Source organism: Grammomys surdaster, unplaced genomic scaffold (assembly GCF_004785775.1).
Source record: "Grammomys surdaster isolate TR1022 unplaced genomic scaffold, NIH_TR_1.0 126176, whole genome shotgun sequence".
Lineage (NCBI taxonomy): Eukaryota > Metazoa > Chordata > Mammalia > Rodentia > Muridae > Grammomys > Grammomys surdaster.
Genome location: NW_021620983.1, coordinates 3,106,261 through 3,120,639, shown reverse-complemented (window position 1 = coordinate 3,120,639; position 14,379 = coordinate 3,106,261). Strand labels below are relative to the sequence as shown.

General features: G+C 46.6%; 1 protein-coding gene across 2 annotated transcripts in view; it reads right to left on the bottom strand.

Annotated features, from left to right (window-relative positions):
• The window catches only part of Itpr2 (inositol 1,4,5-trisphosphate receptor type 2), a 384,041-nt gene that overhangs the window by 250,951 nt on the left and 118,711 nt on the right, over nt 1-14,379 (bottom strand). For both annotated transcript variants that reach the window (XM_028757612.1, XM_028757613.1), the window contains exons 16-21: nt 8,357-8,529; nt 7,048-7,167; nt 6,777-6,962; nt 4,633-4,884; nt 3,321-3,465; nt 1,485-1,635 (exon numbers count right to left, since the gene is read on the bottom strand). In XM_028757612.1, coding sequence (XP_028613445.1) covers nt 1,485-1,635; nt 3,321-3,465; nt 4,633-4,884; nt 6,777-6,962; nt 7,048-7,167; nt 8,357-8,529 — 1,027 coding nt within the window. The remainder of the gene's footprint in view (nt 1-1,484; nt 1,636-3,320; nt 3,466-4,632; nt 4,885-6,776; nt 6,963-7,047; nt 7,168-8,356; nt 8,530-14,379) is intronic.

Below are 14,379 nucleotides of genomic sequence, written 5' to 3'. Positions count from 1 at the left end.
AAACAATACCACCAACTGTGAAACCAGTGTTCAAACACCTGTGCCTATGAGGACATCCACAGAGCGTACCTGTTTCTCCCAAATCAAAACACATCCTCCTGAAGGGAGGAGGGAAACTCACAGGACTAAAGAAGTAAATGAAACACACAAGACTCAGGAAGCTCCTGAAACTTTACATGATCCACAAAGTTCTCTCCTCAAAGTTATAAATATAAAAGGCAATTGCTGGAGAGAGGAGGCTCCATTCTGCCTGACGACCAGTAGTACATTGTGAGGGAGATCCAGGGCTGAGCATGCCTGAGTTGCCCATGCTGGGGTGGGCTTTCCCAGTGATGGGGCTATCTTTGAGTCACACATACTCCTGTAAGTAACTCAGGAAACTCAGTGGTTCACTAAGCTAGACTTGACTAGAATTATCTCTTTGGCCTACAGTGTCCTATCTGGAGTAAAGAGACATGTGAGCATATCTCTCCAGTAACTGTTCAGTCAATGCTCAGGTTTCTGAGGCAGTCACTAAATTCCTTGTACGTCACCCTGAAGGTAAAGGGCTCAGGCAATTTTTGTACTGTGTACAAGGCTGGGACTGAGGTAACAGCAATGCAGCCTTTCAGCTTTTCTGTGACTCACATGAAATTTCTGATTGGACAGTCCCTCTTCATGTCTGCACTCAGAATCTGGTGTCTCCTTTTCCATCCTGTCCTGGGTGTCACTGTGGCTGTTACTGTGCTGTCTGCATAAGCCCTTCTCCAGCTCCACTTTCCCAGAGGCCAGCATCAGCACCACCCTCTCATTCAACATGACTCCTGGGCAGAGTGTCCCCTTCCCCAGTGTCATGTGTTTCCATGTATACATATATAAATGGTTATAAATATATAGTTTTTTATATGATATATATATGGTTATGTTATGATATGGACAGTTCTGAAAGTTTGATGGTTCAGATCCCTAGAACCCATGTCAAAGCCAAGCAGGCATGATAGCTCCTGCAATCCCAGCATTCCAAAAGCAGAGACAAGGGCTCCCTAGGGAAGCTGAATACTGAATACACAGAGTAGCTGGGATGAGTGTACTCATGAAACATTCCTCAGGAAATACTGCCTATATTAATAAAGTGAACAGTGGTTTAAACAGACACCTAATGTTAACTTCAGACCTGTATACACACACACACACATACACACACATGCACGCGTGCACACACAAACCCCTTCATGCTTACCAGTACATATGTGCCCATATACATGTGAACACATACCACACACACACACACACACACACACACACACACAAACACACACACACACAATCACCACAGGAAAGTGCTCGCATGTCCGCCCTGCTATCACATAGCCCCATTGTGAGCCAGTGCTTGTACGGCCTGCACACGCACATTACGTGTATTTCTTTATATGTTTGGTTATATGTTTGGTTTTATCTCCCTCCCACTTAATAAAGAAAATCATCACATTCCTCAGAGTTCTTACTTCCATCTTGAAACTTGCTTAATCTTTCAAAATACGAGGACATGGGGGCCTGGACGATGTCTAGGATAGCCAGCAGGGTTCTTGTCAGCCGCAGCAACTCGCTGAAGCTGTAGAATCCAAAGTAGATCAGGTTCCGAGCCAGGTGGACCACCTGCATGGGCGAGAGGAGCGTTGGAAAACAGAATCAGTATCTAAAGTGCTTGAGAAATTCTAAGCCCCTAATTCTTCCACATCTGGGAACTAAAATCTCTGCAAAGGGGTTGTTCAGATTGTGACTGACTCAGATCTGGGATTAATTCAGAGCCTTCAAAGTGACTTAAGGGATGTTTATGTTATAATACTTACCACTTAAATAAATTTAAGTCAGAAGGATTCCACTTAATCAGTAGTTAAATTATTTTATCAAGTATGAGTCATAAACTGGCCCAGAATTCTATGGCCCCTACACTGGCCTGTGGCCTTCTGGGTAATACAGGACATAAGGAGGGTGAGATGCAGCCTCTAAGATATGGCTGCAGTAGAGGCTGTCCCTCCTACGATGTGTCAGGCTGGTGTGTGTCACAAGCAAAATGCTGCGTCATTCCTAAGGTTAGATGACAGAACACTGCTTGTGGGTATTGTGGGTATTCATTCTCTCTCTCTCTCTCTCTCTCTCTCTCTCTCTCTCTCTCTCTCTCTCCCTTACTTTCTCAGTCTCTCTCTCTCTTGCTCTCTGTGGGAAGCCAGGTGCTGTGTCACAAGGACACTTAGACACAGAAAAGCCATGTGGCAAAGGGCTGAGGTGACAAGCCAGCACAGCAAAAAGGCTACCAACACTCACCTGAGAGAAGCAGAAACAAGACTGACCAACCGAACAGATGCCACTGCACCACACCCCGGCTACTGACTCAGAAATGCTGCTACACGTGGGAGAGGTGTCTCATGACGCCAGATAACTGATACACCAGGTATGATTGACAGGGACCTCTCTGTATTATTATTGTTATCGTTATTGTTATTATATTATCCTCACATTTCAATTCAGGTCAACAAGGAAAACCCATCACTTCCATGAAGGTGGGGGAAAGGCCATAAATATAAATTATCTAAAACTGCCCTTGTTTACCAAGCGTAATGATTACATATAAACAAAAATAAAACAAGGAAAGCTATAATTAATTGATGATTGAGATAGGGCATTTTAATTATCAAGACATAATAAAAATTGAAGTAAAGTGGACTTTCATTTGCAATTCTACTGACCATTAATCTATTAGGAGTTGGTATTATTAGTTGCTGAGTACGTCTGTAACAAAGGCCCAATCAGAAAAGGTGATTTATTTTATTATTTTATTTTTACAAACTTGTCCTGGGAGGGGATCTGTAACATTACGTTTTTCTTTTATTTTTCTTCTTCTGTTTCAAATCATATCAAGTCACTTGATTGTAGTGTAATTAGCATGTGAAGTGCATCTCTAAATATCCACAAATGGTTACAAAAATAAGTTAATGAACAAAATTAAAGTTTAAAATAGCAAGTCTATATTTTTATCATCAACAGATGGAATTATATCAAATACTCTAAATATTAGAGCAAAGGAAAGTCTTTGATGCTCGTTGCAGCTGGTTTCTAGCAAGAACACACAATCCTGCCATGAGTATTTTTAAATGCCTCAAGTGGAGCTGGAGAGGTGGCTCAGTGGTTAAGAGCACTTGCTGCTCTTCCAGAGGTCCTGGGTATGATTCTCAGCTCCCACATGATGGCTTACAACTAACTGGTTCCAGGGGATTTGATGCCCCCTTCTGACCATTGTGGGCACTAGGCATGCAGAAAATAAATTTATTAATTTTAAATACCTCAAATGTCAGTTTATTTTTCTCTTTGTCTCCAAAAGGAAATGGCTGATTTACAACTTCTTTCAAATATTCTTCAACAAACTCCATGGTCAGGGCAAACTTCCTCTTCATGTCATTTCTGGAAGAGTCTGTGATGGAGTCATACCTGGCCAGACAGATACAAGAGCAAGTTAAATTGATGACAAAGACTGAAAAATGGGACTGATACACAGTCTGACTCCCAGAGTGCACTGCCTTGGACACATCACTCAATCTCTTGGGGTGAGCATCCCATCGGCTCATCAGGGGCGACTGCAAACTGAAATGGATAGAGCCAGGTGGGGTCTGCCAGTGCATCGTGCACTCAGCAAGCTGGGGCTGTTATGATTAGTCGTTCACTAGCTCCCTGCTGGAAAGCTGGCATTTGTCCTTGCGGGGGAGTATCCTGTTGACTCCTCCCAGACCGACGTGAGAACATAAATGTGCAAATGCCTTCCTAAGCTTCTCATTCCAAAGTTGAAGATGCTTCACTTTGCATTCATCGGCTGAACTTGAACATCCCGAGAAACATCTCTGTGACACTTCATCTTCACGGTCACTTTGATGGAATCTAGAATTCCTCTAGAAAACACACCTCTGGGCACATCTCAAAGATGTTTCCAGAACCAATGAACTGAAAAGGGAAGGCCCACTTTGAGCGTGGAACGCACCGTACCCTGGACTGAAGGCCACTATCGAATAAAGAACAAAAATGAGAAGTGAGCTCCCTCTGCCTCCGGTGCACAGACTCAAGGTAGCGCTGCCTCAAGGTCCTGGGGCTGAGCCTTCCAGTCAAGTTGGACTGTCCTTCAAACTGTGAGCCAAAATAAACCCTTCCCTCATTAAATTATTTCTCCTTGGCTACTCAAATGGTCAGAGCAATGAAAAAGACAATGAATGCAATATACTGGATAGTTTTATATCAACTGAAGACAGGGGAGCCTCAGTTGAAAAACTATCTTCCTAAGATCAGGATGCAGGGAAGACTGCAGGGCTTTTTCTTAGTCACTGATGGAGAGGTCCCAGCACACTGTAAGTGGCCCCACCCCTAGGCTGGTGGTACTATAAGAAAGCAGGTTGAACAAGCCATGGGAAGACCCCTCCATGGCCTATGCCTCAGCTCCTGCCTCCAGGTTCCTGCCCTGTTTGAGTTTCTGACCTGACTTCCTTCTATGAAAAACAGAGATGTGGAAGTATAAGCCAAGTCAACTCTCTCCTCCCCAGGTTACTTTGGTCGTGCTGTTTCATCACAGAAATGGTAGCCCTAACTAAGACATAAGGTTTCCAGACATACTCATGGATTGTGATCTTCGTGGGGATTTCCGTCCAGAGGCGGGCATAGCGAACAGGCACCACAGACTCCTGGGGGTCTCGGTCAACATGCATGTGGAGCATGAGTCGGCAGAAAGATGCTCGGAGGTCAAAGGGCAGACTCTCGTCAGACACACACCGCAGGATCAGGTCTACAGACAGCTGTGTTGAAATCTGGTTGATGGCCAGATACTGGCGGTCCAAGCACATCCTTGCAAAAAGGTTTAGCTGGTACCTAAATGCGAGAGACGTGTTACAGTATTCCTCTCACTGCTATTACGGCCCTAACAGACAAAGCACAGCCAGCCTCTGGGTATGACAGCTGTTGATAAGTACTTAGAACACGGAGTCAAACTCTTTGTAAACAAATGCCAACACAGGTCTTACTCTGTCCCCATCACTACAGCCTCTCGAAGTCAGGCTTTCTGTCCTAAGATCAAATCCACCAAGCCTGTAATAGACAGTGAGTCACATGAGGTCACCTCTCCCTACCTTCCCCAGCCTCTGTGGGGGTGGGGACAGGTCTCCAGAATCCACACTGACTTTGTCCCTACTTGGTTTGAAAAGAAAACAGGATCATTCCACATGGTGCTACCAACGGGTTCCTCAGCCTCTAGGATTAAGGATGCCCTGCTGGCTTGGTTTTGAGAGATATGGAAGCAGGGAGACTCTAGTTCTGCATCCTTCTCTGGTCTCACCAACTTCTGCCTGGGGTTTTATCCCTTAAATTCCGAGCCAGTTAGGTCATTAACAGTTGTTGTTGTTGAAGGGGGAAGAGAGAATCTATGTGTCACATCACTCTTGTGGAGGTCAGAGGACAACTTTGAGAGTTGGTTATCTCCTTCTACTGTGAGCTCCAGGGATCAAATTCAGGTGATTAGGCTCGCCTTGACAAGTGTGCCTACCCACTGAGCCATCTTGCCAGCCTGTGGGACATAAAACCATGCCAGGAAGTTTAGTAAGGAAGAGCAGGCTGAGACCCGGAGACTTGATGGGCACACACCAGAGGATTAGTTGACAGCTCCTTGCCAGACTCCGGACTGTGTCATGCTTCTCACATAAAAGAGATGTGACCTGTGGTCAAGTAGGCCCCAAACAGAGTTCTCCATGTTAATGAGGGACCTAGAGGCCTGGAGGGCTTAGCCAATAAGCTTCCCTTCCCATATATCCCTCCCTACAAAAGGTATTTAATCTCAGGCCCACCTTAAAAAGTAAAATATGGCTTTACACATCCATTTTCCACCATGATAATAAACTGTTTAGAACCATAAACTGTCTCTTTCCATCAAGATCCACAGTGGGAAGCCAAGAAGAAGGCCTTCACCTGCATAGCTGCAGTCTAATCTCCTGTAGAAGGCTTCTCTGTGCTCCCAGCCACAACCACCACCAAGCCTGCCTCTGCCGGGCTATGGACCCTGACTCCATTCTCTGATCTTCTACAACAGCGTGCCTAGATATCCAGGAGTCTGGGAACCCCACAGCCCCAGCCTCATCGCAGGCCCAGGGACCCCCGAACCACCTCTGACTTTCTCACCTCTTAGGAGAGCGGTGTCTTAGTGTTTCCCTGTAACTGAGCACCCACCCCAGTGGCTGTGTGTGGGATAAGCGCAGTCAAATTCTGCCTCCCCAAGATGAGGGCCTACACCAGCCCCCCAACTGATCCCAACATACTGACCCCTGAGGACACCCTCTAGTGCTTTTGCTACTAAACACAGGTGACCTTTAAGAGCTACAGACAACTGCCCCTCTTGAATTCAGAAGAGCACGTGCTCACAAGAGCCCATCTTAACCCACTGCCACTTCCTGCCACCAGATCTGTCTCACTCAGCCCCTCTTCCCCCTCAGTCCACAACCAAGGTCTTATTGCTTCTCTTCTGCCCCTATGTCCCATCAGGAGCAGGAAGAAATGCCTTCCTGCACGAAAGCCCCAAGCTCATCAGAAAATGCAAGTGGAAAGCACAGGTGTTTAACTTTCTCATCTTGAATTTTTTAGGTGGTCTTAACCACTTCAGCTCCTACCTTCGGACAGGATTTTTAAATGTCCTCTTACTCTATCTGTAATTCCCAGAGGTTTTAGAGAACCAGCTCCCTGTGGCCACATGAAGGGAGTATGAGTGTCCCCAATACCTGTAATAGGTCAGAACTTCTAGGTCGGCTTTGGTGCCTTCCCTGGCTTCCTGGGCGAGGTGCCTGATGGCCTTGCCGTGAGGCTCCTTGTTGCTGTCAATCCAGTAAAGCCAAACCTCCTCGTCGTCAACGTCATCAGGAAGGATGGAGCTCTCCATGGGGTTTTCCACTTGCATGGACACCAGCCTGGAGACCAAGGACACGCGGAATCCATTAAGACTCACACTTCAGCCAGGGGTGTTCTGACAGGCGCCCCCATGGAGCAGCTTACTTGGTCTGAATGAGAATGTCCGCATTGCCGGGGCTCAGCATGAACTTGCAGATGAGTTCCTGGGTGACGGGGATGGCCGTGCTATTGGACACACACAAATCAGACAAGTAGTCCAGAAACCTAGGAAGGGAATGAATGGCAAACGTTAAGACAAGCGTTTTATTTCTATATTCTAATTGAATACCTTTTACCGATTCCTCAACAATTTCATCCTTAAACACAGAATCTTGCATGTACCCACTCATTTTTTAAGTTAAAAAATTTTTAAGTATCAAAGTGTATGTCTGGATTTGGGCATGGGGAGCCATGGTGTGTGTGGAGGTCAGGAGTCAATTCTGTCTTCCCAGCTGCTGCGCTGTGTGGATCTGGCTGACCATCCTGCCTCCCCCTCCCACCTCCCCCCTCCCACCTCCCACCTCCCAGGGGTGCTGGATTTACAGATGAGAGCCAAGTGCCACTGCACACAGCTCTTCTGCCAGAGTTGGGAATTGAACTGGGGCCATCAGACTTCACTGGCAAATGTTCTTACTGCCTGTATCATCTCACTAGCCCAAGACAAAGCATTCCAGTAAAATCCCCGCAACAAAAGCATAACTTGGAGTTAGAAAAGCTTATTTTGATGTGGTTTTACTATTGCTCAGTGCGGTATTTCTCCGCGTGTTGTTCATCTACTTCATCACCAAAAGCAAATTAAATAATTATTTTATTATATATAAGCCTTGTTTAGAATGATCGTTTGCCTCTGTTTATTAGGTGATTTCCATCCCTTAGAACAAGGACTCGTGTTTAGAAAATCATTTATCTTCCCTCAAGTGAGTGTCTCCAAAACCATATATCAACAAAAAAAAACAAGACAAAGTGAGCGTACAACAGGGTTAGGGCGCACACCTCAGGAGGTGAGCGGATAACAGGGTTAGGGCGCACAATTCAGGAGGTGAGCAGATAACAGGGTTAGGGCGCACAATTCAGGAGGTGAGCAGATAAGAGGGTTAGGGTGCACACCTCAGGAAGTCCCTGTCCACGATCTAGCATTTACTGTTACAGGACTTAGGAGAGAAAGCACTGTGGGTGCCCTTGGCTGCTCTGTATTCACTGCTCCCATCTGAGGTAGCAGGGAGCCAAAGAACAATGTGCAAGCCCCCTGGGACCCACCAGAGCAGAGCTTGGTGTGCCCCCCGCCATCCCCACCAGAGCAGAGCTTGGTGTGCCCCCCGCCATCCCCACCAGAGCAGAGCTTGGTGTCCCCCCCCCCGCCATCCCCACCAGAGCAGAGCTTGGTGTGGCCCCCGACATTCCCACCAGTGCAGACCTCGGCTCCCGGTTCCTCCTGAGCAAGCTGACAAAGGTCTCGATTTCTTTGGCCGTGATGTGTTTCTCCAGGAGTTTTCGGTTATTGTGTAACAAGGCTGTGATTGTATCTTCTGCCAAAATATCATAGCCGATCTGAGACTGCATAACGCAGAAGTTCTTAGCAATGTACTCCTGGTGAGAGAGAGAGAGAGAGAGAGAGAGAGAGAGAGAGAGAGAGAGAGAGAGAGAGGTGTCAGGCTTCCAGCAGACTGCCTGAGGGCCAGCAGCTCAGATCAGCTGAGCTACTAGAAAAACCCAGTAAAGATTTGTCAAAAAAGACAAAACAAGTAAATAATCTTCAATAAAGAGAATTTCTTAATGAAGGAAAAGATATCTACAGTCATTGGAGGGAAGTGGAACATGCTAGGCTCAAGGTTCCCTCCTCAGTACCACAAATAACCAGATACCTAATTGACTAATTAAAAGCTGTGTAGAGATCATTACTTTTTAAAATGGGTGCTGACACTCTTGCAACTGACAAAAACAAATCCAAATTGCGTTTTTATGTCATGGTAACGTAGAATTTCCCCAGCCTGCCCAAGGTCCTCTAACCCTCACCAGAAGCCCTAACTATCAACTTCGGGTAAAATAATAATAATTTTTTTAAAGCATTCTGACTGCCTGATGCTTCCCTCGTAGGGCCTTAGATCTGAGCCACCATCTGAAGGTCCTACGTGGATTTGAGTTGTTTTTGTTTTCTCAGACTAGTACTGGAATGACAAGATAAATTCCCTGATAAGTAACATCAATGGCACATGTATCAGTAAAGACTGATCAAATAGGGTCAAATAACAGCTCAAGTTATTAATTACAGCCAGCCACACAAAAACTATCTCATCATGGCTTCATAAGTTCTGTGTGAGGGGCTATGGATGTGGCTGTACGTGAGAGAGAGAGAGCTTCTCTCTGGAGATCACACTGTAGAGAGACAAAGGATGGCGGAGAGCAAACAAGCATCCTCTTACACGTGGATGAGGGAAACAAGACCGAGGTTGGAGACAAGAGCCAACTGCAGATGAGAGAGGCTGAAAAAAATGAGCTGGGGCAAGAACAGAAAGGATGTGAGGTCAGCAACCCTGGGTGCACTGGGAGAGAGACGCCAAGCAATGCAGTGTCATCCAAAAAGAGCTGTCACCCACAAAGAGCTGTGGTAGCAGAAACTCTGTGGGCACCAGGCAGCACGGGGTACACATACATGCCAAACACCCATATACATAAAATAAATATATTTTTAATTGTATAAAAGAGAGAGTCAGCTTGGTTAGATGATAATTTCTTGTATAAAAAAAAAAAGGAGAGTCCTTGTGAGTTGCGGCAAAAGTCAAAATGTTATTCTTGCAGTGAGAGAGAATGTCACTGAGAGTTTCAGTAATGCATTATGTATGTCTGCTCTTTTTATTTAATGTTGAGTGTGTGTGTGTGTGTGTGTGTGTGCATGTCTCTATACCACGTGCATGCAGTACCCACAGATGCCAGCAGGGGGTGGCGGATGTCGTGGAACTGGAGTTACAGGTGGTTGTAAGACCCCCATGTGGGGTGCTGGGACCTGCAGCAGCCAGTGCCCTAACCACTAAGCGGTCTCTCCAGCCCTGCTCCTTGTCCCTCACACTCACTCCGCTAGGTCCCAAACCAGGATCACTTGTCACACTCTGTGTGCTAGTCACACGTCCATATAACCTTAGAGCTAGGAGTGCACCCTCCTCAATGACAAAGGCTTTCCATTTCTGGGGGTTTCTCCTTGGGAATGCACCGATTAGAAAGTGGTTTCTGCCTTGGACAAAATATGCCAGAACATATCTAGTCCTTGAAAGTGATATTGGTTACACAAATCTAATTATAATCTAGGCAGTGCTTTGTGGCCTCTCAGAATGATGGCTTGCTGTTGGGCAGCCAATTAACCAGAGTGAAAGTCTTCTGCAGTGTATCGCTTTAAAGCTCCATATTGATTTACACACTTTTATGACCACAAGAGTCACACTTCCAAGATGAGGCCAACTTCTAAGATGTTGATGAATAATTAAATGAGATTAGAGATGCTATTGAGTTCTCTAAATAATAATAATCCCAGACACAACATTAAAGGCCTGGGTGAGCACTAAATCACACATGAACTCTTTATTAGGTTATAAAGGGGAAAAAGATAAAATACAACGCTTTCTGCCTACATTTAAAACCTTATTCTATAAACCATCAGAAAGCTGCTTGGAGTAGTTACCCTGGATCAGCTCTTCTCAACCCAAAGGGGTCACAACTCCTTTGGGGGTCAAGCGACCCTTTCACCTAAGTCCATCAGAAAACACGGATATTTACATCATTCACAACAGTTAGAAATAGCAATGGATGTAATTTTATGGTTGGAGGTCACCACACCATGAGGAAATGTATTTATAAATGGGTCACAGCATTTGGAAGGTTGAGAACCACTGTCCTAGAGAGATTAACCCCTGTCCTACAGAGATCAGCTACCTGCAGGGCACCTTAAGGGAGGGGCTGACTGTGGCTCAGGATCATGGGATACAGCTCACTGTGGTAGGAAGCCAGAGCAAAAGAAGGTAGGCTGATCACCCTGCACTCAGTAAGGAGGGTGGGGCTGGTGCTCAGCTGCCTTCTCTCTTTATTTAGTCCTGGGCCCACCCCATGGTACGGAGCTGTTCACACTCAAGGTCTTCCATCTTCAGGTAAGACCTAGAAACACCCTCACAGACCTGCCCAGAGGCGAGTCTCCTCGGTGACTCCACCCAGTTCAAGCTGAGAGAGAAGGGCCTCTTCACACTGCTTCTTGCTGAATGCAAAGCTGTCTTGGTTTTTACTTTTGACAGTTCCACACACATAATACAGTATACTGTGGCCATATCTGCCCTCCATTACCCTCTCCTCATGACTCTTACTCCTGCCAGACCCCACTTCTTCCTCCCAGTTAGTCCTGTCTATTTGTGTGTGCAGGTTTTACGCAGGTAGCCGCATCTGCTGTGTGTTCATGAACGCAGCACCATGTCATACCCTGAAGACAGGGCTCCTTCCCTCGTGGCCTCCAGCTCTCACTCTCCTCCCACCACCTCTTCTGAAATATTCCAAGTCTTTGAGGTGACAGAGACACCCACGGGGGTCTGAACAAATGCCAACATACTTAATTCGACAGAATGGAGAAAAGAGTTCCGTTCCTGATGAGATTCTGCAGGAAAAGATGAGGGGTAGAGGACCTGAGCCTTGGTGAGGACCCAGGAATCTTCATCCTTGTTCAAAACAGTGAGTTAGCTCTAGAGGAAGGGAGGGGAGGGAAGGGAAAGGAGGAGAGGGGACAAGAGGGAAGGGGAGAGGAGGAGACAGAAGAGGATAGGATAGAAGAGGAGGGAAGGGGAGAGGAGATGACAGGAGAGGAGAGGATAGAAGAGGAGAGGAAGGGAAGAGAGGGAAAGTAGGGGAAGAGAGGGGAGGGGTAGGAAGCTCCAGAGGGAAGGGGAAAGGAGAGGAGGTGAAAAGAGAAGAGAGGGGAGGAGATGACTGGAGAGGACAGGACAGGACAGGAGAGGGTAGGAGGGGAGGGGAGGGGAGGAGAGAAGAGATGACAGGAAAGGACAGAACAGGAGTGAGTCACCCACTGTGACACATGTCAAGGAAATCTAGAAAGCATGTCAGTATCTACCCTGGCAGGTGATTGTATGTGTGCATGCATGTATGTACACATGCTCATATGTGTTTGCGTGTCAGGAGATGGGTGTTTTCAGGGCAGATTTCCATCATGTCTCTGAACACCAAGTGCCAGATGTAACAAACCACTGTCCTAAGGTACCACCCCTCCTCCAAAGCCATCTACTGCCAGGCTTCCCTTGCCATGATGCACTGGGCCCTCAAACTGAGCCAGACAACAACTCCTGTCAGTTGCTCCTTGAGAAGCTTTGATCACAGCTACAAGAGAAGTAACTAGCTCAGGAGACCCAAGAAGGGAAGTGGGGAGGAGCTGCCTCTGCACACGCACCCCTGCGCTCAGCCAGTCAGGTGCTGTGCTGGACGCCTCTGGTACCACATCCCTGAGCGTCTGAAGGTCTACCTTAGTTCTGGATCTATATCCCTTCCCGTGGAAAGATGAACGCCACACTCTACACTGCCATCCTACAGGAATGTAGTGAAACTGGATTACGACGACGCCAGTGGCAGCATTTCAACCAAAAAGAACTAGGTTCATCACCAGGACGGTGTCAGAGATGCTTATTATACTATGGATTGTATGTCAAGAATCTGAATCCAGGATCTATTTATACTGCCTGATTGCTCCTGTTTCTTGATGGATCATTTATCGTCTAGCTAACCTGTCTTACATATTCTTTCTGGTACTTCCTTAATCTTGAAGCTGAATTCCAAAGCCAACGTATTTTAACGCATTCTTCCTAAAGGAAAAAAAATGTTTTCTCGCCAAAATACTTTCAAGCCCTCAGGAGCTGACTCCGAGCCTGGGCTTACTCGCTGGATCCGTTCTTTAAACTGCAGCAGGCATCTGAGGGTGTCGGAGAGTCAAGGTGCCTGCCTGCTGCCAAGTTTGATTCCCCAATACCACAATAAAAAAAATGGAAAAAGAAAACAAACGGAAAACACTGTAAGTCTGAGCATATTGCAAGCTTCTGTCTCCATTCTTGATCTCAACTGTTTAAATCGAGCTGATGTGTGAAAACTGCTTTAAACTGTAATGAAAGGAATACAAGCTGACTGCTGCTAGCTTGCCTCAATACCCCCACACCCCCAAAAACCTAACCCACCACCCCTCCCCCTCCCCCCATCCCCCCACCCCCCACCATCCCCCCCCCCCCACCCCCCCCTCAAAACCCCCCCCATCCCCCAAACCTTCAATCATCCCCCGCTCCCCACCACTCCTTCACCTCCCACCATCCCCCTAACCCCCCACCATCCCACTCACACCATCTATCCACCATCCCTCACCTCCAATCTGTCACCCGGAGCTACCAGGCCCGGCCTACCAGCCCCTCTCTCATGACCTAGACTCTGAAGAACACCAGGGAAACATCAACCCTTCTACTAGGTCAGAAATACATGAAGAATAAGCTGCTGGGTGGTCAATAATGTAAATAGCTTTATGTCAGACATTTGCCTTATTGAACCCAATGCAAAATATTACAGTTTTAAAGATTATTTGTATTTTGTGTGTATGAGTGTTTTGCCTCTGTGTGTGTGTGTATGTGTGTGTGTGTGTGTGTGTGTGTGTGTGTGTGCACCCTATACCTGCAGTGCCAACAGAGGCCAAAAGGAAACATTGGATCCCCTGGGAGTAAAGTTACAGGGGCCATGAGCTACCATGTGAGAGCTGAGAATCAAACTCAGGTCCTCTAGAAGAGAAGCTAGTGCTCTCATCCACTGACCCATCATCTCTCCAGACTCAGATATTTTTAAGACAAAGTGAGACCTTCCCTTCCATGAGGTTTCACTAGCAGAACACAGCTTTTGGATACATCCCTAGATCCACATAAGCCAACCCATCTTCCACAGCTCAGACTGCACCAGGACTATGGCGGCCTTTCCAAAGCCGTCATTCCTTCTCCCTACCCTGCTATAGTTCGAATATGAAATGTCCCCCATAGTCATATGGGTTGGAACACTTGGTCCCCAGCAGGGGACAGATTATAGAAGGTTGCAGAACCTTTGGCTAAGAGCCTCTCTGGAGAAAGTGAGTCACTGAGGGTGGGCGTTGTGATTTTATAACCCAACTTCCTGTTTGTTCTCTGCTTCCTGTTCTGCCAAGAGGTGAGGAGTCACCCTGTGCCTTCCCTTCTATGAGAGACTGTTCACCTTCAAACTGAGGGCCAAAATAAGCCCTCCCTCCCTTGAGTTTCTTCATATCAGAATTTGGTCACAATGACATAAAAAGTAACCAATCCAATTATTCTGTCTTCCAAAAAAAAAAAAAAAAAAACCTGCCTGTTCTTATACAGCCATGTAGCTGATTCCCAACTCTCCAGAGCTCCCCAGCCCCTG